At 36.8% G+C, this 27,671-nt stretch overlaps 1 protein-coding gene across 2 annotated transcripts in view; it reads left to right on the top strand.

Annotated features, from left to right (window-relative positions):
* Nucleotides 1-17,924: 17,924 nt before the first annotated feature.
* Nucleotides 17,925-27,671, top strand: part of LOC145675590 (glycine receptor subunit alpha-2-like) — a 133,891-nt gene continuing 124,144 nt past the window's right edge. The window contains exon 1 of one of the 2 annotated variants that reach the window (XM_081746129.1): nucleotides 17,925-18,143. In XM_081746129.1, the coding sequence (XP_081602255.1) occupies nucleotides 18,103-18,143 (41 nt within the window). In that variant the 5' untranslated portion in view covers nucleotides 17,925-18,102. The remainder of the gene's footprint in view (nucleotides 18,144-27,671) is intronic. The other variant, XM_081746120.1, reaches the window with a different exon arrangement.

Raw genomic sequence — 27,671 nt, 5'->3', positions numbered from 1 at the left:
CACTCTGATTTGCAGCATGGAGGCCAGATGTCGTGCCTGTTCGTGGTGGTCACACACCATATTGAGTGCCTATCCCCTCGCACAATTCAGCTTCACCTGTTGAGGTATCGTTGTGCTGAACTTTTTGGTCACTCTGTACATCCTAACTGTATTGTTCGTCTTCACTTGTGTTGCATTATGCATTTGGACCGTCTGTTTGTTCATTATACTTGGTGCAGTGATCGTGTCGTTTTATTTTCTGCCACTTTCTTCGAGTTGTTTAAGTTTTGTGGAGCAGTGTATATATATATTTCAAAAATGTACTGCGTAATTTCTATTTGACCTAGAGTCATGGGTCAAACGCCATCTTCTTTAGTATAACGAGCCCTTTCCAATGGTACCACTCACGTGTCCGTATCATACACCTGAACCGGAAAATTAGGGAAAAAAACCAGATTTTTTTAAAGGCCCACCAAAACACTTAGCTCCTCTAGTCCGAGCCTGATTGACGTAGGGATCTGATTTTTTTTTTTTTTTTTTGTAAAAATACATTGTTATATATATAATACATATGCAAAATTTCAATCTTGTATTTTGTGAACAAAGGGCGGAAAACATTGTTGAAAGTCTGAATTTAGTCTCTCTCTCTCTCTCTCTCTCTCTCTCTCTCTCTCTCTCTATATATATATATATATATATATATATATATATATATATATATATATATATATATCGGGTGTTGCAAAATAAGTGTTACAACTCTTGGGAGGTGACTCCTACCACTGAGACAAGAAAAAAAGTTCTCTTCAACTTTCGGCTATCGGACATAGTTTCAGATCTACAGGGTGCAGAAAGCGTGGGAAAATGACTTTCGGATGCCAATAGTTCGGAAACTACCCAACGTAAAGAGGGCGGGTAAAAAGTTCACTGAAGAAGTCATACCTGCTGTATTGAATTTTGCATGTTTCATAATCCTACCATGCACGCGCAAGGGATTCCCCAAAAGAATGTAGGGAGTCCCGGATAATCTGAAAAATGAAAATTGATCCAAATGGATATGAATTGATAGGGTTTCTACCAGGTAACAATAATTCGTTTGTATTAAGTCGATATCTGGAACAAATACAAAATGGCGGACACCTTCATGCCCGTTGTGTGTGGTTGCATAATCACCAGGTACGGATGCTGGCCAACAGTGAAGTTCTGAGTATTAAGTGTAGCGAATTTGTACTCAAATCCTCTAGAAAGACATCTGGAGTGTCGGTAGAGCACAACAGATGAAGGAGGGTGATTCACATATGTGGAAAAACGTAACGAAAAATGTCCAGAAATACACTCATACTCAGTAAACGTGAGTTCAAAGCGTCGAAAATGTAAGGATTAGCGTCAAGAACATGAAAGCCAATTCACCAATAATATTCCCTCAAACCGAAGCAATATGATGTGCACGGTTGCATACCAATAAGGATTCAACAACTGAGACCAAATTACAAATGTGCAAGGGGACTCACTAAGAAACTGGACAAACTAATTAATGTCTCTAGTGGGATCTCATGATCGATATTGAAATGTGGCCAATGTGTGTGTTGATATCGACATGTAGCTAATGGACAAATGTGAACATGTGCCACTACTGCTGGGACACCGTTTCACGTGCGAAAACTAGGAAAATAACGTTGTACATTCTGCTATTACATCTGGTGCACTATTTGGTAGAACGTAACTACAACACGATTGTATCAGTGTCCATCTTTGTTTGGGACATTGTCCCACAGTCGACACATGAAAAGAAATCTCTTAGTCCATGGTTCAAATTCTGATAGAGCGTGATAATAATAAATTTGTATCATATCCCACGTCTTCTGGGACATACGACGTACTCGAAATATAGGAAAATACCTCCAGAAATGTGTATCTTACACACAGTGCACATGCCAAGGCAAAGACGAAAATGAACCAATTTGGCGCATGTAACACTACAGCTGGTACACCATACATATGGAAAATAAAACGACATGAGAAATAGGAAGAAACGTCTTAAACCTCTGATTGTTTACAACTGTGCAGTCGGAGTAACAAAATGAAACACACAAGCATGTCGGGAGGCTGTACAAGAGCGCTTGCCAAACAAAGTGGGTACTCCTTAAAGAAATGAATACAGAGAAAGTCAGGCTCCCTCGAGCCTCAGGGCTAGAGCGCTCGTTTTCGCTCGCGTGGTTGCAGTTTCCAATCCTACTGGGAGCCCACGGCCTCAGATTCAAGACCCGAGTAGTTATTTTCCTATTTTTCTCACGTGGGACGGTGTCCCAGCAGTAGTGGCACATGTTCATATTTGTCCATTAGCTACATGTCGATATCAACACACATATTGGTCACATTTCAATATCGATCATGCGATCCCACTAGAGACATTCATTTAGTTTACTCAGTTTCTTAGTGAGTCCCCTTGCACAATTTCAATTTTGTCTGAGTTGTTGCATCCTTATTGGTATGCAACCGTGCACATCATATTGCTTCGGTTTGAGGGAATATTATTGGTGAATTGGCTTTCATGTTCTTGACGCTAATCCTTACATTTTCGACGCTTTGAACTCACGTTTACTGAGTATGAGTGTATTTCTGGACATTTTTCGTTACGTTTTTCCACATATGTGAATCACCCTGCTTCGTCTGTTGTGCTCTACCGACACTCCAGATGTCTTTCTAGAGCATTTGAGTACAAATTCGCTACACTTAATACTCAGAACTTCACTGTTGGCCAGCATCCGTACCTGGTGATTATGCAACCACACACAACGGGCATGAAGGTGTCCGCCATTTTGTATTTGTTCCAGATATCGACTTAATACAAACGAATTATTGTTACCTGGTAGAAACCCTATCAATTCATATCCATTTAGACCAATTTTCATTTTTCAGATTATCCGGGACTCCCTACATTCTTTTGGGGAATCCCTTGCGCGTGCATGGTAGGATTGTGAAACATGCAAAATTCAATACAGCAGATAGGACTTCTTCAGTGAAATTTTTTATCCGCCCTCTTTACGTTGGATAGTTCCCGAACTATTGGCGTCCGAAAGTCATTTTCCCACGCTTTCGGCACCTTGTAGATCTGAAACTATGTCCGATAGCCGAAAGTCCAAGAGAACTTTTTTTCTTGTCTCAGTGGCAGGAGTCACCTCCCAAGAGTTGTAACACTTATTTTGCAACACCCGATATATATATATATACATTTACTTCGTCATTACTATTTGGCCTAGAGTCACGGTTCAAACGTCGTTTTATTCAATGTACCCTTTTCAGCGGTGCCACTCACATGTTTGTATAATGTACCTGAACCAGAAAAATCGGAAAAACCCGGAAATTTTTCTAAAAAAAATCACTCTCTTGGAACACTTGCGCTAATCGGGCCCGGCTCAGTTTCACGTAGGGATCTCAGAAAAAATTGAGAAATACCCAAAGATACGCAACATCCGTACCGAAAGTTTCAATCTGATATCGTGAAAACTACAGGCGTGAATTTTTTTTGAAATTTGCCTTAAGAAAAAATAAAAATGTCACGCCTCTTTGTCTCACTCGGCGCCGCCAAGTTGACCATCCGGTCCCAAAATGCATCTGGGGTGTTCTTTGGTCCATCCTAGACTTGACTAATAAAAAACCCGGCTTGAGTACCTGTTCTAAAACCTAAATAAGCGGTCAAAGACGATACCTCGTCATGGTAACAAAAGTTACCAAAAATCCTAAAAGGGTTGACCGCCATTTAACCACCAGCTGACGAAGGAATTTATAGCAGGTTGCAGAGAACGATTGATATATTTCCCAAATGAAAAACCAGGTCTTTTCTCTTAAAACAGAAACAAACAAAACATAAATATGCAATTTACATAGTAAGCTAAATTCTTGAAGATACTGACAAGGGAACTTTTTCTGGTGTCACACAATGGTCAATCGATTTGTGTTAGTGTACAAGAAAATCCGTAGGCGGGAAAAACCCTCGATCGCAACCGTTCCGTACTTACGGAGGGGAGTAGGGGCACTGGCAACACAACACGTTGTGGATAATGAGACGAAATATGGAGCAAGTTCCATGAAAATAAGCGTAGAAGCACAACATATACTAGAATGTGACATTACATTTGACAATACTCTGACAAGTGAGAGCAGATGCGTAGCACATAACGACAGAGGAGGGGGTGGGTAAGCGCACGTAAAAATGGTCATATAATTGAGGAAAATAGAGAAGCAGGACGTCAGGGAAATGGTACAGTAATAATACATGGTCAAGTAATCAATCACAAACTATCGACAGCCTGTAGACGACACCGTGAAGCAGAAATGGAAGAAAGAGAGCTATGGAGAGAGATTGTCCGTAGGGTCCGGACCCGTCCCCTTGTAACGTCCGATGTGTATAGATTGCTGTGTACATGTAGGCATTCATTTTCATGTGCTTATGATAATAATGATGACGACATAAAAGTAAGACAACAATATAGGCCTACGCCCCTATGTAAATGTACTGCAAAGTCCAATACACCACTATACATTGAAAGATCAGTTCAGGAAAGTGAGGCGCTGTTACCCTCTTGCCTTTCTACTCTTCATCCGTATACTTGACCACGTCAAATCTATTACTATGCTATTCCGCTCAAGTCCGGCTCGTATGTGTTTATATCCTATGAAACTTTTCCCCTATGCTATACTCCACGCTACCCGCCTTCCTCCTCTGTCGTTACGTGCTACGCCTCTGCCCTCACTTGTCAGAGTATTGTCGATTGTAATGTCACATTGTAGTATATGTTTACCTGCACTTCTATGCATATTTTCATCGAACTCGCGCCATATTTCGTCTCATTATCCACAACGTGTTGTTTTAGCAGCGTCCCTGCTCTTTTCCCCATAAGTACAGAACGGTTGTGATCGAGTTTTTCCCGCTTATGGATTTTCGTGTTTATTAACACAAATCGATTGACCATAGTCTCGTTCCACATGTCGTGTGACACCAGAAAAGGTTCCCTTGTGAGCAGAGATGGTCATTTTTCTTAACCCTCCCTCACCCTCACCCTCAATTGACGCCCCTCACCCTCACCTTCCATTGACACCCTTCCCTCACCCTCCCTCACACTCACCCTCCATTGACGCCCTCACACTCACCCTCCCTCACACTTACCCTCCATTGACGCCCTCACACTCACCCTCCCTCACACTTACCCTCCATTGACGCCCTCCCCTCAGCCTCCCTCACACTCACCCTCCCTCACACTCACCCTCAATTACTTTATCGCCCTCACCCTCCAACGCCCTCACCCTCAACTACTAAAATGAGGGTGAGTTGAGGGTGAGGGCGGCCCTCATGAGGGCAAAATGAGGGAGGATGACCATCTCTGCTTGTGAGAACACAGTAGGTAGGAATCTAAGTTCTAATATTTTGTTATTAGAGTTTTAATATCTATTTTTTAATTTTATTTCTATTAGGTTTATTCCCTAAATTTGTTAGGTTAAATTCTATTTACTTTCTAAACTCTTTCCGGTAGTTTTTAAAAATTTCAACTCATGCATACTAACAACCACTGAACCAATATGCTTATAGACTTCCGTTACTCTTTTATTATTCTCACAACTGATACACTTGAAATTCTCTCATAACATCGTTCTTCACAATTACCAACATTTCTAATTTCTATTAAACTCTAAAGTCACTTGATCCGTTCCTACATCATACTAAACTTTACTCCGTTTTACTAATCAACAACTAAAACTCTCCCTAGCAACATAAACATCTATTTTCTTCTTTTTCTTCTTTAGCTAGTGCCTTATTATTTTTTAAACACTTCTGACATATTTTTATAAACTAATTTCCTGCTCCTAACAACCTCCCGGGGCTTCTAAAAATTTGTTATCTCTTCTCAATTCACGCTCTTCTTTGTGCCGTTTGCTGCTCCATTATGGTCATTCTCATCGACCATGTTCTAATCTTATTTATCCAAGCTACTAATTCTTTGAAAACAAACTAAAAAACATCCTCCTTCAAACCTAATATTTGGTCTACCAATAAATTAAACTGTTGATCGTTTACTTTTTATTTTTAGCACCATGTTTTCTGTATACACTTTTATTTCTTTTGCTATACTATTAAGAAGGCTATAAATGAGTCTTATCATAGTACTCTATGTGGAAATATGAAATTTGAACAAACAATCCATTTTTGGTTCGACAGCAATGGATAAGGAAGGATTTTTGAAGTTACATGTCTCAAAGGGAGCAATCTTTTGCCAAGAATAATGTAACTCACGGATCCTTTTGCATCTTCGAAAATTCCCCTTCTAAAAGGAGAAAGGAGCAATTTCCATAATATTAGTTTTCCACTATTTGGATGTCCACTATTCCAATGAACTGTAAGGATTCACTTAAGTTGGAGATGTAAAATTAAGTACACTGAGAAAAAAAATTGTACGTAGCGTACTTAAAAAAATAGGTTACATGCGTAATTCCTGTAGATTTTGGACTTAACGTACAGCAGACGTATAACTGAAAACGCATGTTTTGTAATACTTTCTGTATAAATGTTCCATCTATACGTACTTTCTGTATGAAACAATGTAGGCGATCGGGATCCCAGATACAAATGGACGTATATAACATATAGCTGACGAAGGTAACATAAGTATATGCATGTGATATACGGAAAAATGTTAGATGTCAGACATCCTGCAACGGCTTGATGTAACATCTAAGGGCAGTGCCTATGTAGTATACGGACAGCGTATGCTCTGTACTGATTTCTATAGTAAGCAAGAGGATACCGTATATTTGTACAATATACCACTGTCCGGGGAACGGATTTTTCTCTGTGTATGTTAACCTTTAACTAAAAATAATGGGCGTATTTCACAGTTCTTGAAATTCTCCTTGTAAGGGGAGGAGCGTGAAATTTGTTTGATTGTTTCTCGACGTTGTCTGTCTCATCATCATGGAGAAATGGCTTATTGAACATAGTACAATGCTAAAGAAGGATTTTGATCATATTTCTCATTAAAATGCATATCCAAAGGGGGGGGGAGGTTGAATAGATTATCTAACGATTCTCTCATATTATGGAGATGAAACTTTGCATATAAACTCCTTATTTTAATAAGTGGTCACGTACTCGAATTTTTGAAAATTATGTATCTACGGGCCAATCAAAGGGTCATTTTCTGTAATATTTTCAAGGTGTCTATCTCATCAACACGGGAAGACGGCTGAACCGTTTAAAATGAATTTTGGAACATTTTCCTATCTTGGCTTAAGGTCGGTATTTTCTACGCAGAGAAAAATCCGTTCTCCGACAGCGATATATTGTACAAATATACGGTATTCTCTTGCTTACGGAGCATACGTTATCCGTATGCTACATAGGTACTGCCGTTAGATGTTACATCATGCCGTTGCATGATGTCTGATATTTAACAGTCTTCCTTATATTACATACATATAATATACACATAATATTATGTATGTTACTTTCGTCAGTTATATGTTATATACGTCCATTTGTATGTGAAATTCTGACCGCCTATACTGTTCCATACGGAAAGTACGTAGAGATGGAACACTTATATGGAAAGTATTATAAAATACGCGTTTTTAGTCATACGTTTGCTACAAAAATTAAGCATGTAACATACCTTTTTAAGCACGCCACCTACAATTTTTTTTCTCAGTATATGTTACTTTCATTAAAATGTGTATCCTACAAGGAAGGGGAAGGTAAGAAAGTACGCCAAAAATTGAGCATCGTAATAGCCTTTCATATTAGGGAGATTAATCTCTGTATATAAACTCGTTATTAAGACTCACGTGCCCCAGCGCATTCGAAAATTTCGGTTCTAAAAGGGGCTAGAGCCAATTTGTAAAATATTTCAATTTCCCATGTTGTAGTCATAAAATGACAAAGTGGTGAAAAGTTTGAATCGTTTAGAATGTTTTTTTTTTTTTCAGCAAATTAGCTCGTGAGTCTATCTGGGTTTTTATGAATTCATTTTGAATTAAAAGAAAAGAAGTATTCGAAGGGGAGAAGGGAGTTTAAATTTTTCCCAAAGAATAATGGCTCTATCATATTATAAAATGCATTTTAAAACATATTACTTCAGTCGAATTGAGTTTTATTATTATTTAGCTTTGATTCAAATAGACAACAAATCGCAACGAGGGAATATAAGCTTATAATTCCAAGCTAACATTAAATACAGTTCACATATACAGTATATTAATACACACAATTCACATACTAAAGACACTTCTTGACGCTGCTACTAAGCCACAAAGAAACTTATTACGATGACTTGTAGGATCAATGTATACTGAAACTGCATCACCTTATTTTCGTTTTATCAGACCTTTCCCTATTTACTTATTTATTTATTGTAGCCTACAGTAGAGCCACAGTTGTTTAACTTGGATGGGACCAAGACAAATTCGGATCATACGAAAAAGGAGATATTTTATTGGAGCAAGCGTATCGATTTCTATTATTCGACTTCATCTTCATTTACAGTAGAGTGTCTGTCTGCACGTTTGTCTGTTCCACGATCACTGAAAACTTCTCCACTTTAATCAAACTGGGTATGTGGCTTCGATAAACTTTCCAAAATAATTTCATTGTTTGGGATTGCAATTCATCAAGAATAAAGTGGTAAACTTTACCCAATGTTGTAAATATGCATGTTTACATATGACACGGTTTTCCTGCATAAATGATGTTAAAGTTGTTCGATTATATATATACATACACACACACACACACACACACACACACACACACACATATATATATATATATATATATATATATATATATATATATATATATATATACATCGATCATCACTATTGGCTTCGGTTGCAATCTGTTAAAGATAAGCGGGTAAAAAGAGATAAGTTCCCTTCAAACTTCGAAGTTTCATTATTTAAACAGAGATAAGAAAATAATTATCCGAATACCTTTTACCTAACTTATTCCACTTTTTGGTAAAAGGCATATACTGTAATTTGTCTGAAGTTTCCAATGATTCCTACTGCATGTAGTCAAAATCAATGAAGAATAAAGATGTGAATGTAATTAAAGACATGAATGTGTTTAAAGATGTGAATGTATTTAAAAACGCATATACCACAACTTTCGTAAAAACATATGGGATTTTCGTGGATTATGGCACATTTTATTTTTGGTCTTGCAGTCACTCCATTGTCCTATTTAACTCACTTCCCTCATCCCGTGATTTATGGTGTTTCACGATACCTTTTGTAAATATTATGCAGTTTTGAAAGAATATGGGCTATATCTTTCTACGAGTTTTCCTACAATCCCTACTGCTTGGAGTTGAAATCAATTAAAAATGAGGGAGTAATTTAACTCTCTCCTTCTCCTGACTTAAAAAAAAAAAAATACTTAAAAAATACATAAAAATTCAATTTAAAAGAAACGGCTCGTTTCTACAATCGGTATTATTATTACTCAATGCGTGAAATGAAATCTTTTAAGTTCTATGTCCCACGGTTATGCCGGCTAGGCTAAAAGAGAAGGTGATAAGGAATGAAATAGTGGAATGAAAGTAGTGGGAAGAAACGAGAGAACCCACGCACATGGTGTTTGTCCACCACAAAGCTATCTACAACCAAGGATCACATGCACCAGAAATGAACACTACCACTAAGCCAACGTGGCATCTATTACAGTACAATATTATTATGTCTTGAAATGAATTCTATTGAATGTGAATGTGATAGTATTATGAAATGAATTCTATTTTCCTTATTGAGCTAAAACAAAAATACTACTAAAACTATTTATTTTAAAGGACTTTCTTAGTTTTATTTCTAACACTCTTTAGAGTCAAATTTATGTGCATGTATATATAGCTTTTGTTTAATTTAACAAGAATGAATAAATATTTATATAAGCAAAAGTGGACGGAAAGTAGTCTATTATTATTATTATTATTATTATTATTATTATTATTATTATTATTATTATTATTATTATTATTATTATTATTATTATTATTATTATTATTATTATTATTCAGCAAATATTTACATGAGGAAAACACGCAATATGTATTAGTGGAATAGCCCTATTCCCATTTAGATCCACTACAAATATTTTGAAGTGCAATTCATATTTTCTTGTTTTGGGAATTGCAGGGAAATAAGGGGAATTTTTCTCCTCACTTGCTGTTTACATTTCCTATATATTTGAAATTGGAGGAAGAAAAAAAGTAAATTCTTACAGTTAGCTGAGGAATTTTTTGGATAAGTGTTTGTTACTTGCACCTCTCACTTTAAAGTAAGTACAATACCGCATTTAATTAATGCATCACGTCATAATGGCTTCACTAAAAGTGTTAATGCTCAGAAGGAAATTCATTTGAATCAACGCAAGATATTTAATATTGTATTCCATGCAGTGACATATTTAAGGGGGTAGCTTCCGAGCTTAAGCACTCACCGAAATTTTATCTCAACTTTTTATTGTTTTATATATATTGCAGAATTTTTACATTTCCAGGAATAAAGTTAGCAAAACCTCTCCCGAAACAAGCAAAGCCTCCTCGAAACAAAATCGTAAATACTCCACTGATTCTATGAAATTGAAAACTGAACTAAAATTACACACACATACAAAGGGTGTTCAAAAAGTTTTGCACAGTGGTGTCTATTTTTTTTTTATTTGTTGCAGGAGGAGAATGAAATTTTTTGTGAACATACTTGTAACATTTAGCTATACACTGAGCCTACTCAATGTAGCCTTCATCAGCTGTGACGCATCTGGTCCAACGTTCTTTCCATGATGTAAAGGCACTTTGGTAAGATTCTGGGGATTGACTTTTACACCATCGCTTGACACAGGAAATAAGGTCTTTCTCACTATCAAATGTTTTACCGCGCAGGTGGTTCTTCAGACGTGTTTTGCTCTCAGGTTCGGACAAAAACGACCATGTTTCATCCTGGGTAATGACGCCGTCAAAACACTGTTTCCACTCTTCAGTAAAGGTCGTCATGAGACCCTCGCACACATCCTTCCTCATCTTTTTCATTTCTCTTGTCAATATTCTAGGCACCCAACATGCACAGATTTTTCTGTACCCTAGTGACTGTACCACTGATACCACACTACCCAATGACAAACCTGTCATTTTAGCAATTTGTCGTGTCGTCACACATGTCATTTTAGATGATTTGATTAATGGTCTCCTTATTCACATTACTCACTACCGTCGATGGTCTATCGCATCGTGGATTGTCCAGTAGAAAGAAATCACCTTCTTTAAACCTCTGCAATCACCGCTGGATACTGCTGCGATCCAATGTGTCCTTCCCATAAACAGGGAGCAACTTCCTGTGAATCGATGTGGCAGAGTCATCGCCGATCTTGAAGAGGAACTCCATCACCGACCGTTGTCGCAACCTGATATCTACTTCACGGTCATTATGGCTCACCTGTAAATAAAAGAAAATACTTTTATATACCAACTTATAGCCAAATGTTCTAAGTATGTTCACAAAAAAATCATTCTCCTCCTGCAACAAATAAAAAAATTAAGACCGCTGTGCAAAACTTTTTGAACACCTTTTGTATTATTATTTTATCTTGTACTGTAGCGTTTGGTAAATTTATACATATGTTTAATGTATCAGACATATTCTACAAGTTATTATTAGCCACGCCCCATGTAGAAAAAAACAGCTACTTTGAATAATTCCTGAGATTATATACCTAAATTAAATAGATCATCACACTAATAGAAATACATAAGACTACACAGAAACTTCGTACTCTGTGTTAAAGAAATGATTTTATAACATATTAACATTCAAAGATGCCTTCAACGCTAAAACTAAACTCCGAGAGGCGAGCCTTCGCGCCTTCCCAACAATGCCTGCAATATCCAGCGATAATAGCTTCGCTCCGCGAGCAGCATAGCCCGTAAACCTGTCTAGCCAGCTGGTGAGGCTCAGACGCAAGAGCCTCCGAGTGTTTCTCACCTACTATTTTGTTACCGAAAAATCAAAAATGTTGAAGTGTTGACTTTATTTTATAAGAAATTAAAGTTAAAGAAAATATACGGTAGAAAACAGGGTAGACCCGGCCTCAGAGCCTCATAGTACGCTTCGCTACTGGGTCTGTGTACACCCTGTGCGAGTACTTAAGGGTTAATTAAAACATTCAAGTTGAGGATTATTACTATTAAGTGTAATTTTTCATATATTTAAACGAAGATCTTTGCCAGCATTGTCAAGCTTTTTATTCCGTTATTTTCTTCAACAATCAGTTAGTTGCTAAGGGTTAATGTGTGTGGTGTTGTGGCTGATCCAGGTGAGTAGAACTTTCCACTTTATTTTTCTGGTGGCGTTGAGGTTAAAAACGTTACTAGGAATGAAACTAAGAACTATGCACCAAGAACTAGCATGAATGTTAAATCAATATGCTAGTTTGTAACTTGGCTGTTAAAATTACTTAGGGGCAACAGAGGGAAGGGGAACAGCGTCCTGGAATAAATCCCTCTATGAAAAGGAAGCAACGGTTGTTTACCTTAATGGTATCTTCCTCAGGTTCCTTTCCCCTTTGTAATTTGCAGGCCATGGGCGCTGAGGGCCTTTATACAATGAATTGGCATCTTCTCAGACCCGGCAAATTCCCGAAAGATGCCTAAAATTTAAGAAAATCATATCCACAACCTCAACTATTTAAAAAAGAAAAGAAAGAAAAGAAAAGAAACGGTCGTCAAACGTGTGGATCAATTTTAGGAACCAAAATATTACCTAGGTATTTTCAAGAAGATAACTTGTTGAGATCCCAACAATATGTATTACTTCATAAAAATACAATGCAATTCCTATTCAATGAAATCAACGTTAACATTTATGTTTCAATGAAAATTTTGAAGTGCATATTTCAACAAAGGCTACGTCACTATTTCACCAACTTCAGAGATATTGCATTTGTCTGTTCTCATATTCTTTTAAAACAAAAAATCCGAACAATTCACTTTCATTTCAGAAATTGTAAGTAAACGTTTCAGTGAAAAGCAAGTAGTACTGGATATTGTTAACATACATACGTAGTAAGAGTAAAAATGGTTGGAGTTGTCCACTATATTTATCTTTGGGAATGCTCTAATTATCCGGATATTTTTCATATCCGGATTGTGTCCAGAACTCATTAGTCCGAATAATTGAAGTTTCACTACACGCCAATTAAATTTATTATATATTTTTAACACTAATGGTAATAGAAAACCCCATATATCACGATATGTGAAAACAAAAAAATATGATTACTACCAATTACAGTGTACACCACGTGAAATAATTTGGTTTCTCACTGAATACACAGTGTATTTGGGACGCTTAATAGATTGCAGAAAACCGCTTCTCGCTATATATTACCGTTTTAATTCTACAAGGATCAACTTAAAAACCAGAAGTGGTTAATTTCTACTACTTCTGATTCATATAGAGGGTGTGGCAATTCTTTGAACGCTAAATAGGTACCAATAAAACCGCTTCTCGCTATGTATTACCGCTTTTGTTCTGGAGATCAGCGTTAAAACCAGAAAATGGTTAATTTCTATCACTTCCGGTTTAAGTAGAGAGTTAAGGATGGACACAACTTGTATTCTTGGGACGTTTAATCTGTTATAGGAAACAATTTTTCGCTATCAATTATCATTTTTGCTCTATGGTGATCAACGCTAAAATCGGAAATACTTGATTTCTAATTCTTCCAGTGGAACGGTCACTCCATCAACGACCTCAATATCTAACCTTTGACCCTCTCCATCCAGGTCAAAATTGATGGTTATCCATCAAGTAATCCTTGAGATGTTGTTTCTTCCGGGTAGGGTAAATACATAAAGGAGTTATTACTAAATCAAAAATTCTTGAACATGACAAAACGAAAAATAATAAAATTGCTAACACTAGCCGTGACGTAAGCAATGAATAATTTTCATTCGGAAAATATTATATACAGTGCTCACAAGCTTATTACTGAAAATAATAGGAATTAATGTGTGCTACATGTATATCATCATTGTAAACGCACCAACAATACGTCAATAAATGTTGCTCCTATTGGTATTCTGTGCTCCATAACGAAAAATGAAATGAAATCTTTGAGTTTTACGTCCCACGGTTATGCCGGTTAGGGTAAAGAAGACGATGATGATGAGCAATGAATGAAATGATGGAATGAAGAAAGTGGGAGGAAACGGGAGAACCCCGAGAAAACCCACGCACACGGTGTTTGTCCTCCACAAAGTTCACTTGGCGGGGCCTGGGATCGAACCCGGAACTCCAAGCACCAGAGGTAAACGCTCTACCACTGAGCCACCGCGGCCCCTGCTCCATAACGAAAATTTACTGCGACCATCCTTGCCATGATCCAATTTTGAAACAATTTCTGTATATAAAATAAGAAGTCCTGGCTGATTTATTAACGTCTGGACCAAAATCCGTAATCTAGAAACTTGAAATTTTGTCAGTACAATGATAGCATGTGAACTTGAAGAAGACTTGAAAGACTTAGCAATGATAGCTGAACTGCAGCAAACATTCAATTATAATTACAAGTATGCTGCAAACTTGATGCAAAAGGCAAAGTTACCACAAATTCTACTTGCAGTAAGCTTACAATGTAAGTGCAATATACCTATAGTGCGAATGAAAGTCTTCTGCAAGTGTACCAAGGCACTTACTTATAGCATTCATGCAACAAATTTGCAATGCAAGTCTACTGCACTTGCGGAGATTTCTAATTGATAAATGCAAGTGTGTTGCAAGTTTGATGCAAAAGACGAAGTCATCATCAAGCAAACTTGCATGTTAGTCCGCTGCAAGTCTTCTGGAAGTATGTAATTTACTACATAGAAGCGCACTTTTACTGCCTCTTATCATACCAAAAAGCTTGTTTCCTGCCAGTAAATAGAATATTGAACACAGTGGTGGCTCTTGAAGGATATAACATCGGTATATACATATATCACTACAAGCTAAGGAAAGGAACGACGATTTTGCATGAATAGTCCTTACTGTTAGTTATCGGGAGAACAGAGGTATCATCAAAATATGAAATAGTTCCTACCTACTCGGTGTAGTTGTTAAAAATGTTCACCGTCTCAAAAATTGACAAATATCACCGATATTATATCGGACGGATCTCTCATAAGTATATTACTTTTTCTTTTTCGTTGCCTTATGTGTCAGCCATGAAATCAGAAAATTTCAACATGAAAAAGCAGAAGTAATGACTATTATGAAAAATGAACTATAAATGCAGTTAACGATACACAAAACTGTAATAAATAGAACATTTATAACACTTCTTCTCATACTACCGAGAAATTTAGGATTAATCTTTCGTCAATATTTTCTCTACCTTACAAGTAATTTTCAGCCTATTTCAGGAAATAATATGTGACAGTGCAAGAATGATACAATGTTTTTAAGAAGTTTTACCACGTATAGAAGGCTAAAGCAACACATTGTGTTTCTAACTTTCATTTATTTGTTTATCCGTTATTCAGAAAGTGGTATAATGTACAAATATGCGGAATCCATAAGTTTACGTCGCCTATATGTTATATACTTCCATCTGTATGTGGGATCCGATCCGCTTATATACAATTCTTTCTTTCGTACGAAAAGTAGATATAGATATAGAAGTACATTTATACGGAAAGTATTATAAAACATATATTTTCAGTCATATGTTTGCTGCAGAATGTTACCTATAATAGTACATTAAGTCCTAAAAGTACAGGATTTAAGCATGTAACCTGCGTTTTTATGTACGCCACATACGCCTTTTTTCTCTGCATACTTTCAATTGTATTTATTTATAATTTGTTTAATCGGCTTCGTAATTTTATTTTCATCAAATTTCCTTATTCTACCGTTACACTGTAGCACTGAAATGATGAAGATTAAATAGACACCAAACAAACAATCACAACAGCCAAAATATCTGTAATACTTAGAAATTATTAGGAATAATCCGAACTTGAAATCTATTCCATTAACTCATAGTTCATATTTGTGTGACTAAATATTCTCTACTATAAAATATTACTTACTTACTATGATACGTTTTATGTGACGGGTTATGAATTCTCGACATAACATATCTAATTCAAGCAATGCGGACTTGCATAGATGACCAACGATCACTTGGCAAAATCAGTTGGCGTTCTTAGTTTCCCGTTCAGCCAGAGTTGAGGACAAGTGAGGGAATTACACGTATTTGAAGTGCCGGAGTCAGGTTAGGAACACTAGCAATACAGGCTATGAGTCTCATCATGTGCTAACGACGCTTTATTTCGCTTACAATCGTCGGTTTCTTGGCTTTACCTCTTAGAGGTTTCATGCCAGAGAATTTAGTTTTTAACCTGACCAAAGAATACGAACAATCAGAATGCTTTATATGAATTAGACGACTAGATGAGTAAATTTTAGTGGATAGAATTTATTGACCAAGTGAACACCACGATCTTCTTGTGGTCATGAACCTCTTCATCATACTTAATAGATGAAAGTTATCACTAAAATAGATCGTTCAATCTGCGATGTTCTGTTGAGATATTTTTCCTTAGGGATTCGTTATCTTTATTCTGTAATGTAATTCCAGAGCCATGCAAAACTGTATAAAATTAAGATTTGCGGTGTAAAATCTTGGCATAACATACGTATAGTTCATAAAATCCATGTTGGTGCATTAAATCTTCATTTAACGCACATTGTGTTGTAGCAATGTTTGTTGACATAATGATGGATTTGTTCATACAAACACAAAGAGAAGAGTTACATGAAGCTAGTCAAGTATAAGGAATTATTTTATCAGCACGACTGACGGCACGTCAACACGTCAAAATAGTGAAGAAATGGATTAGAAACAACAATATTTTTATTTTGAATTTGCTAAGAAATTTCACTGAAAATGCAAACTTTAACCTCAACAAAATCTCTAGGTGATTATGAGTACAAGTGGCCAACGAGTAGTGCAGGACCGAGAAAAAAACTCTATATTCTTTATAATCAAATTATCATTACATATTGCTCTAATTTACCGAGCAGTGTAGACGAAAGTTGGTTCTTACATTACAATCGAAATCTCCGTGGTCGCCCATTGTCGTGAATTTTACAGGATGTTTCCCCTGTTTAACTATAGGCGTAAGAGAACTGAGTTTATATAATAATCGTAGACTCTTGTGAACCCGGTCAATTATTGTGTAATCTTTCAAGTGCAAAATTACTTAGCAGCTGTACGCAGAGTGCCAATAGGGGGCGCGGTGGCTCAGTGGTAGAGCTCTCATCTCTGGCGCGAAAGGTCCATGTTTCATTTCCAGGCCATTATATAGACATCATGACCATGGTCTTCTTTGGAGTTTTCCCTTTCCTTCTACACTCTCATTCCACCAATTACTTCATAAGCATTCACTTTCATGAATTATCTATCTCCTTTACCCTACATGGCATAGACGTTGGATGTAATACTAAAAGAAAAACCTTTTTTTAAAAAGAATTTCCATGATGAATAAAAATGATAAAATATATATTTCTAAATTATGGTCAGAGTCACTAAATTTATTAACCAATATTACTAGACATTATTTTTATTACGTTTCAGTTATGAATATATACCAAAACGTTGCAGATGTTTCGCAACTCTCTAATAGAAGAAATAAACTATTCCTTAAAACTTGGAATCAGCCGTACTTCATTAACTTAAACATTTTGTCATGGTTTAGGTGTAGGTTAAACCTCATACTTGTTATAAGATGAAGAATCTAGTGTACCAAAGTTGATAAGTACTGTTCACAGTGGAATGCCCTCTATATTACGATATGCCTCTCCCAGCTGGAGCTTGTCCCATGTCTGTTGTTGCTTGTTGTAAAGAGCTTGGCGAGGGGCTCACCATCCAATCCTTCCTCGTCGGTGGGCAGAGGGGCGAAATGGAAGGAAATCTCATCTTGTCTTCTTTAGCTTTTAGAGGAGAGAAGGGAACAACAACATCATCATCAACGACTGAAAGAGACTCCATGAGGGCAGTTTCTACAATTAACACTGGTGGAGCGGATCAACACAATGCGCACAGCGTTCGTAGACTGCTTTCTACTCATGGGGAGGTAAGGACTATCATTACAATGATTTGTTCTTGCAAAGTTGTGAGAATCAAGGAGATGAATTTTTAAAACATTTTCTGGTTCATTAAGTATAGTAGTTTCCCGATACACTCTATTGACACCGAGGAAACAAATCGTGTTAGAACAGATAACATTTCCAGATTGAAAATTGTATGAGATCGGTCCTAAGTTTACAAATAGCAATAATATGTTCATTAATATAAGGGTCATTAATATTCTGAAAGCGTAAATTTTAATTTCTACCGTTCGTAACCTTTACAAGTGCGTGATCGCAGTTTGGAAATGTGTTATGAAAATGAAGATCTGAATGTGTTTTGTATTTTGCGGTGCCACTGAATTGTGTTTCTGGGGTTTTTCCTTCTTCTTCTTCTTCTTCTTCTTATTATTATTATTATTATTATTATCTAATTCTTACGTATCTCTGCTTTGAAATGGATTTCCAAGCCGTTGTAATAATAACGGTTATATATTGGATTGTATTCTCGTTTGAAGTTCCGATTCTTGACATATAATCCAGATTCTTTAAGTTTCAAGCAAAACATTAGGAAACGGTTTGTCAAATATCTTGGCCTCCATTCAAAAAGAGTGCACCATCTTCCTCTAATCAGTTTTCAGAATAATTTTTGAATGGTTTTCCGTAAGAGACTAACTTCTATAGTTTACGTGAATTCCAGTCCTTCCTACGCATTTGAAAAGAAACAACTTAAGAACACAATAATACGTCTTATTGTTATTAGCATATGCCTTCTAATGACGAAAGGTAAACGAAGATTATGGGCATGAAAGTTCAACAAACTATCCTGCAAAACTTTATATTTATCTTAACTAGATACAAACATCTTTAACAGAATGCGGACTTAAAAGTTTATTTTATTAGGTCTAAAATTTCGGGATAATTTTGAAACTGGGGGCCCAAAATCAGGTAAAATCACCATATTTACAGGAGAAATGAGTTGATGTTACGTAAGTGTAATTATTAAGTACTAACATAACATAACCTAACCTACGGGTAACCTAAACTTAGGGATGGTACCGAGACCGAGACTAGTCTCGGTCTCGTCTCGGTCTCGTCTCGAATTATCGAGACGAGACCGAGACCGAGACGGGCTTTTATATACCGAGACGAGACCGAGACGGGCTTTTATATACCGAGACGAGACCGAGACGGATTTTATATAACCGAGACGAGACCGAGACCGAGACAGGCCTCTATAAATCGAGACGAGACTTAGGTCAGTCTCGAAAGTCTCGGTCTCGTCTCGAATATTGATAAAAATTAAAATTGTCTTCACTCAAAATTTCTTTCGTCGCAGTGTTAGATAATATGGGAACGGTTGACTGATGTACAGTCCTGTATTTAGGGGGTGCCTATCAGGCTCAAGCCCCTCCCGAAATAAATTTGTGACTATTTTTCGCACTGCACGTATAGCACAAATGTTTCTTACCCGTTTCTCAAACCTCTCCCGAAACAAAATCCACTGCTGATGTAGCCTTCTCTGTCTGTCTGTCTCTCTCTATCTATCTATATCTATCTATCTATCTATCTATCTATCTATCTATCTATATACATACTTATTATTATTTTTTATGTCTATTGGAAACCGTGTCTCGGTCTCGGTCTAGATATATATATCAACAACGTTTGGGAGGTGATTCCTGACACCAAGATAAGACAAAAAGTATAGACCAACCTGGGTGCACAAATGCTTACTTTTGGAATTGTAGGCTGCCGGAAACATGAAAAAATGAACTTTAATGGTCCCTAGCTCCAATACTATAGGATCTACGGTAGTCGGATCAAGACTTTACTTAGGAACTATTATGTGACCTATCCAAAAATACATGTTTCAGAATCCTGCGGTACTCACACAACAATTTTCATAGAAGGAGTTTGGCTAAGGGCACATAATTTTAAGTACTCACCAACTACCTCTGTAAAAGCAGTTGCAGAAGTACCGCAAGATACTGATACATGGATATTTGGATAGAAAACATACTAGTTCTTAGTTGAAGTCTTGACCCGACTACGGTAGATTCCATAGTATTGGAGCTATGCAGTAGCATAGCTAGAACGTTTTTCAAGGGGGCCAGTGAAGGCATGGGCGTCTCTGGCGGGGGGAACGAGGGGGACGCGTCCCCTCCAATATTTTGAAGTACAAAATATTCCATATTTTATTCTAATTTAATTTATTTACTAACGACCGTATTTGGAATATAATATTCAGGCTGTGAAACGATTATAACCGAGTTCGGAGTTCTCAGGGGGTCCGGGAAAGTAACAAATGGAATCAAAGGTAGTACATAGCTTGGGTTAGGTAGTAGCATTTAAATAGCATTTTTATGTCCCCCCCAAAAAAATTACATGCCAGAGACGCCAGTAAGTGAAGGGACCACGAAAATTTTGAGGGGGGCTTCTTCAATGAATGGAAAAACTTGATTCATATACTCACAAAACTTGTAAGGTTCAATCACAAGCTAAAATGTACTGATAATTTAAAAATCATTGAATATGCATATCTTATTCTATCCATTAGGCCTATCCTATCCAAAAGCACTATTTTTTTTAAAAAAAAGCAGAAATACGATAACTACTTATTTTTTAGTAGTCGTTAAGAAAATCAAAGCGAACTAGGAAACAAATCTATTTATCATATTTATACAGTGGAACATTACTTCTGAAAGTTGAATGGAAACTGTAAACAACAAGCTGTTCGCAGAACATGCAACATCCTTTGTGAGTAAACCTAGTGCTCGTGATTGCTGCCGAACATGAGCAAGGGTTAGGTGACTACTCCACTTAGACGTGACGGCGGAGGTTGACTGCTATAATAGAATTGGACAGGCGAAGCTCAAGGTTATAGCAGTAGTCATCTCAAATTTTACCAGTTCGAAACATTCCTTCTTGCACACATGAGACCAGTTTGCCTGATGGAATGATGGAAGTGAATAAATATCACAAGTTCCAGATTTGTTTTAATACGGCATAATAATATTAATAGTTATTTATATTATTATGTAGATAAACTGTAATAATAATAATAATAATAATAATAATAATAATAATAATAATAATAATAATAATAATAATAATAATAATAATATTAATAATAATAATAATAATTATTATTATTATTATTATTATTATTATTATTATTATTATTATTATTATTATTGTTAGTAGTAGTAGTAGTAGTAGTAGTAGTAGTACCAAATTATTTAATGATTACTATACATTTGTTCTATGTCACCATAGTCAATGAGAATTAACAACTTACTATACGAATTGTAATAGGTAATGTACGAACACTTCTTTCGTCCAACGCATGTGTAATGGTTTACTAAAGTGTATGCTATTTGTAAGTAAGTGTCTCATATTTTAGTATAAATTTCAGCATTGAAGCGAATGAGAATGCCGACTGATTCTGCTTTTCTTTCGGGGTTTTTGTCGAAAACAAAAGAGATAACTACGTCAATAAGATACAGGGGTTAAAAGGTAGTTCAGGTGGTGAGATCAATGCATACATCCCACAGATTTCGGTGAATTAGGTCTTGCTGTACTACGAACATAAACTAGTAGAGCTATTTTACTCGAAACGCAGAGCAGTGGTTCAGTGGTAGAGCGTCCACCTTTGGTCCGATCACAGCTCGCGTCAAGTGAACCTTGTGGTGGACAAACACCGCGTGCGTGGGTTTTCTTGGGGTTCTCCCGTTTCCTCTCACTTTCTTCATTCCACCATTTCATTCATCTCTCGTCGTCACCGTCACCATTAGCCTAGTTGGCATATCCGTGGGACGTAAATCTTGATTTCATTTCATTTCGGAACGCAGACTATTGCAACATACGGTATTCTGCAGTTGATAACTCTGTTGTGGAGACATGTTTTGGTAGTAGTTTCACTTGTGGCTACGACTCACTTAGCGTTTGTAAACCTATAGCTATATCACTGTGTGGGGGGCACTAGGGGGCCAAGATTTTGAGCAAGGGGGCCTGGCCTCCCTGACCTTCCCTTGGCTCCGCCACTGGAGCTGTGGAACATTAAAATTCATTTTTTTTTCATGTTTTTGGCAGCGTGTAACTCCGAAAGGAAGCATTTTGTCTTATCTTGGTGTCAGGAATCATCTCCCAATCGTCGGTGTTGTTTTATATATATATACACAGGCGTCAATTGTAATACTGGGTGCAACACCCTTATTTCATGTGGCTACGTACGTCAGTAAGTGAGAGCATCAATTACTCCTGTGAGAACAGTAAGCATCACTCTGACTTACTGACTATGTCGCCATAGAAATGACGGTGTTTCACCCAGTATTAAGACTGACACCACTGTCTTGTCATAGTGTTCCCAACAAAAAACATATTATCCTCGTTTTATCCCAAAATCTGGACTTGGGTTTTTTCTTCAGTGTATATGCAATCATTCAAAGACTTACAGTTAGTAATACGCATTGTGTTGATTTTTGGGTTAACTTGTTTTAGTTTAACGTCCCACGTTTATGCTAGGGCGGCTAAAGGAGACGTGGAGCTACTGATTATAGTGGAACCACTTTAGTCGTTCAACTGTACCCACACCGGGAATCGAACTTGGAACCACGCGAATTGTAGTTAAGCGTGCTGCTTACGGCTCTGCTGTAGTCTGCTTACGTCTCTGCGTGACATCATTGAAATGAGAGCAAAACATAAATTAAATTAAATAAAAATAAATAAATATACTTCACATAAACTACTGCGAAGAGTAGTACGAAGAGTAAAACAAGATATTTGAAAAAGGAAACAAATTATTGTTTTGTCCTACTTAGATGAGTAACAATAACTCTGTGGGCCCCCAAAGCTGATTTCGTCGCCACCGAGGGTCGACATTTTCCCTAGCGTACAAAGAGATAGATCTGCAGTATTCATGACAATTTATTTAAATTATAGCACTAAATTCTTCAATTTCTTACGTATTATCCTTTCCATATTTCTCAGAGTAGAAATTTTGTAAGCCTGACTGGGTTTTTCGACGCTCTTATAGGTGAGGACCCCGGGACACTGCCTCAGTTGCTCCTGCCTAGTTACGGCTATGCATAGTAATGCATTACGACCTTACGATCTCGTATAAGAAACAGAATGTACTTAAATTGAGACGCGAACTATGCGAAATATCGGACTTTGAATCTAACTTGTTTGTTGATTTCAACCCAAGACCACACATAACAAAGGTAGGTGTCTTAGCTCCCACCACAAGGTTCAAGAAGTCCGTGTTATAAAGTGTAAATTAAATACGTATATATGAAACGCTAATAAAGCATTTGATCAATTAGAAACAAAATATATTGTAGTAATAATTTACCCTATTTGTTAAGATCATGAAAGTTATATTCTGTTTTTAAAAGGACAGTCAAAGCAGAATGTATTGGACAATAAATGAGGTATTGTAAAATTTCAATTTCGGTCCGATTTAATACTTTCGAGCTGCTATGTGTTGTGTTATCCGTTAGGAGGTATTGATCAATTCTGATTCAAAGGAAGGAAATAAACTACTGTATAGTACTCGAGTTAATTTAATAGAGTTTAATTGTATAGGCAGTAGTGAGGCTATTTGAGACAAAGTCTATTGCTAGAAAGTGAAATATGGGTTACTATTAGGGTTTTATCCCAGATATGATATACCAACAGACATGGGCGGCGATTAGGGGGGCAAAGGGGGGCAGTTGCCCCTCACTTTTTTGAAATTACCCATTAATGTATATAGTTTCATTTGGAAATATAAAGTTTTGTATGTATTATTGGTTCATAGAATAAAAATGGTGCCATAAAATATTTGTCGTTCCATGAGTACGTATTGGTTGTCTTCCCATGGAATTAAGAAAGCTACAGGAATTGCTACTGAGGGTGGCGAGCACCAAACTAGTGTAAATTACTCTTGTAGTAACCCTTACTTCTTTAGTCTGGACTATTTTAGTAAATTACTTCCGTAGTAATATACTATTTTAGTAACTGTTGGAGAGCTCAATTTCTATTTACTTCTTTAGTTGTAACTAAAGTAGTAACGCCTTTTTACTAAAGAAGTAAGCCATTTCTGCCCACTGCTGGCACGTGCATTTCGTTTCCTATTGGGAGCTGAAGCTTATCAGAAGATGCGCCCATGAAAAAAGGCAGAGAACATGCGGTTGTAGTGAAGAACAGCAAGTTGTTGGAAAAAGCAGGCGAGCTTCATTCGTTAAAAAAGCGTTTAATGCGAGAGGAATATAATACAAAAATGTTGTTAATTGAAAGACAAAGAAAAATCGTGAAAGACTATAACCTTAAAATGGAAGTTATGAATAAGAACGAATTCAAGAACGAAATGGAGCAGACTTCAAGTTCCGATTCTTCAGGCAATGTGCTCCAGAAATTTATGTTTTTATAAATGAATGTAAATATATTTTATATGTAAGAAACATATTCTGTTTGCTTGATATATTTTCGAATGGTTAATATGTTCTTGTTTTTCACATGACATAATATTTGTGTTTAAGCATCAGTACATTTAATTTTTCTAATTACCACATTCTAATATTTATTTGTATCAGCGAAGTTATAAAAGTAGACATCTTATTTTTCTTAGTAATAATCAAAACATCTTTATTGTATAACTCTGTGTACTGAAGAAAGAAATAAAATGAAAATCTTAATTCCCTAATTGCAAAATAAGGAAGACAGAAAGAAAAGAAAGAAAAAGAGAGAAACAACTAAAATTATACATAAATAACATGGGTGACATTTCACTGCAGTAAGGACGATCCAGTACCTTATTTATTCATTTAAGAAAGAAAAGTATTTATACTAATGTATTATTTTACTAGCAAATTAGGTATAATTTTTCTGCAGCATCTGCTTCTGGCTGAAATGCATATTGGTTCATGCCATTCACATCCACAACACCAGTGTTTCTTCTCGACATGTTTTTGTTTGGGGGGGGGGGGATTGCCCGTCGGAAGCTCTAAGAGTTTTCTCCGGGAGGAAATGAAAATAATATAATAATAAATAGAATAGTACCATGTAAAAATAATATGATTCCCTTCGAATACTATTGTTCCCTCTGGGACATTTTTTCTGAAAGAAACACTGCACAGCATCAGGGTGAAACACACTTACTTCTGTTCCAAAGTTGTGCAGAAATGCAGTATCCTCAATAATATTCCCACACATGTTTTGTTTATATCTCATTGTTTTAGTGAGAATTTGGAAACGGTTCTTCCAAACAACGAATGTACGTTCTATTACACATCTTGTAACAACATGGGCTTTATTGTAGCGCCCTACGGCTCCTGTCTGAGGTCGAAACATAGGAGTCATAAGATGTTTGGAGAGAGCATATCCACTATCTTCAACAAACAACCCATTATATTGTTCGTTTTCCAATTCTGGAGGAATTCTACTATTGTCTCAAATGCCTGCATCATGCGTGGAACTCAACCAATGGCTTACCACGTTCAAAATCTTCATATTGGCATCAGAAATTATTTGTGTATTGATACAAAAGAAATTCTTGCAATTTCTGTATAGTTCTGCTTGTGCTCCAAAAGGACAAAGTATGGGTATAGGTACACAATCCATGACCCCTATATATATATATATATATATATATAGTGGCGTATCCAGGATATGATCAAGGGAGGGGCTAAACCATAGTTTGCCGTTTTATCCAGTGTAAATCAGGATTGAAGCCCATTTTATCCAGTGTAAACCTGAGCGTCAAAGGGGGCTATAGCCCCTATAGATTCCCCCTTGGATCCGCCACTATATATATATATATATATATATATATATATATATATATATATATATATATATATATATATATGTGTGTGTGTGTGTGTGTGTGTGTGTGTGTTCTGGTGGCGTGGACACACACACAGTGGCTTTAAGGCAATTGAACTGTCTATCACACTGTTAAAAGCTCTTCCAACAGAATTACGATGTATGTTAAAGAGATCCCCTGCTAAGATTTGATAAGTACCAGTGCGAAGGATTCGCAGTCTACAAAGAAGTTGCAGCCTAGGAGACAAAGCACGGTTCCTGTCAGAATTATGCTGCAGTAACGGCTCCAACATATCAAGCAGCCGCTCAAACGATTCCGTAAGCAACCCAAAACGCTCTTTGAAATCAATGTCACTATACATTGCAAATAGATCTCTTCTCTCCGCTAAAACTCTCATTCTTGGGATGTCTACTTCTTCCTCCATCACCATATATTCTTCGTAGTCCAGGTAATCCATAGAATTCGATATTTAACACATAGAAACCAAAGAACTCATCTTACTCTCTAACTTTACTCCTACTACTGCTTAGGAGTAAATTTTGGCCTTATTTACTCCTTAAGTTACTAATGTAGTAGCGTACTCTTTGATGGTGCTCTCCACCAGTTTTGGAGTAAATAAATTTACTACAGTAGTAAACGAAAAATTTACTCCTGTAGTAATTTACTCCTTTAGTTCAGTACTCTCGACTGGAAGTCGCCGATTTCCTTCTCTCTTAGTAACTTACTACTTTAGTTTCACTTACTCTCGGTTGGTGCTCGCCACCCTAAAAATGGACCAAAAATTAACCTATTGGAGCGCCACAATTAGAGCGTACAGTAGAGCGTCGATTATCCGAAGTAATTGGGGGACATGGGTGTTCGGAAAACTGGTTTGTTCAGATAATCGAACTGTACTGTACTGTACTGCACTGTACTGGACTGTACTTCTACAGCCAGTGCCAAACCAACAGAAGTGTGCTGATTGTTGAAACACAGCGACTGGCGGCTTGGCCGGTCAGCAGCGCCTTATGAAGGCCCCATTAGAAGCAATGTTTCGCCAGCGGTGGCTCAGTGCGGCGACTACTGTGGGAAACTTGGTTTGGAAGTGAGGGGGATGATGGGCGGTAGGGTGGGAGAGTAACAGGTGCGAGCGAGTACACAGTTCGGTTAAGCGGTCGTTCGGTTGACCGACGTTCGGATAATCGACGCTCTACTGTACTTTAATTTCTTCTTGCAAGTGCTCGATATGTTAGTCAGCTGCTCTGGAACTAATTGAGATAACATTTTGCAAGAAAAGAAGTCCTTCACAAGTTATTCTTTAATTGCACAAAAATCGACAGTTCCTGAAATGTATTTTGTTCTTTCTAATAATAAGGAAGGAATATTTTGATTTGATTTTTTTTTTAGTTTAACATCCTGTTCAGCAGCGAAGTTTTGTGAGACGTGGACTTAATTATCAACGTGGAGTCCGAACCACGTGAGCTCCCCCGGGGAATCGAGCCCGGGTTTCCCACGTCAAAGGCGTTTACGCTAACCGCTTAGCCACGAAGGAGCTCAGTAAGGAATATTAATTTTGCAGTATAATATAGGAGTTTAGGGGTGTACATATACAGTTTTGTATATACAATTCAATTTATTAAATTTAGCATAATTCCAGATTTTAGGATTATTTTGTATAACTGAAATGTGGAGTCACTAAGTATTGCTGAGTTTTGATATATTCCAAGAAAGTGAAAACTGTACTTAA

The sequence above is a fragment of the Thermobia domestica genome, chromosome 2 (assembly GCF_964235325.1).
Source record: "Thermobia domestica chromosome 2, izTheDome1.hap1.1, whole genome shotgun sequence".
Taxonomy (NCBI): Eukaryota; Metazoa; Arthropoda; class Insecta; order Zygentoma; family Lepismatidae; genus Thermobia; species Thermobia domestica.
Note: the sequence above shows the minus strand (reverse complement) of the source record. Positions and strands in the feature narration are given on the sequence as shown.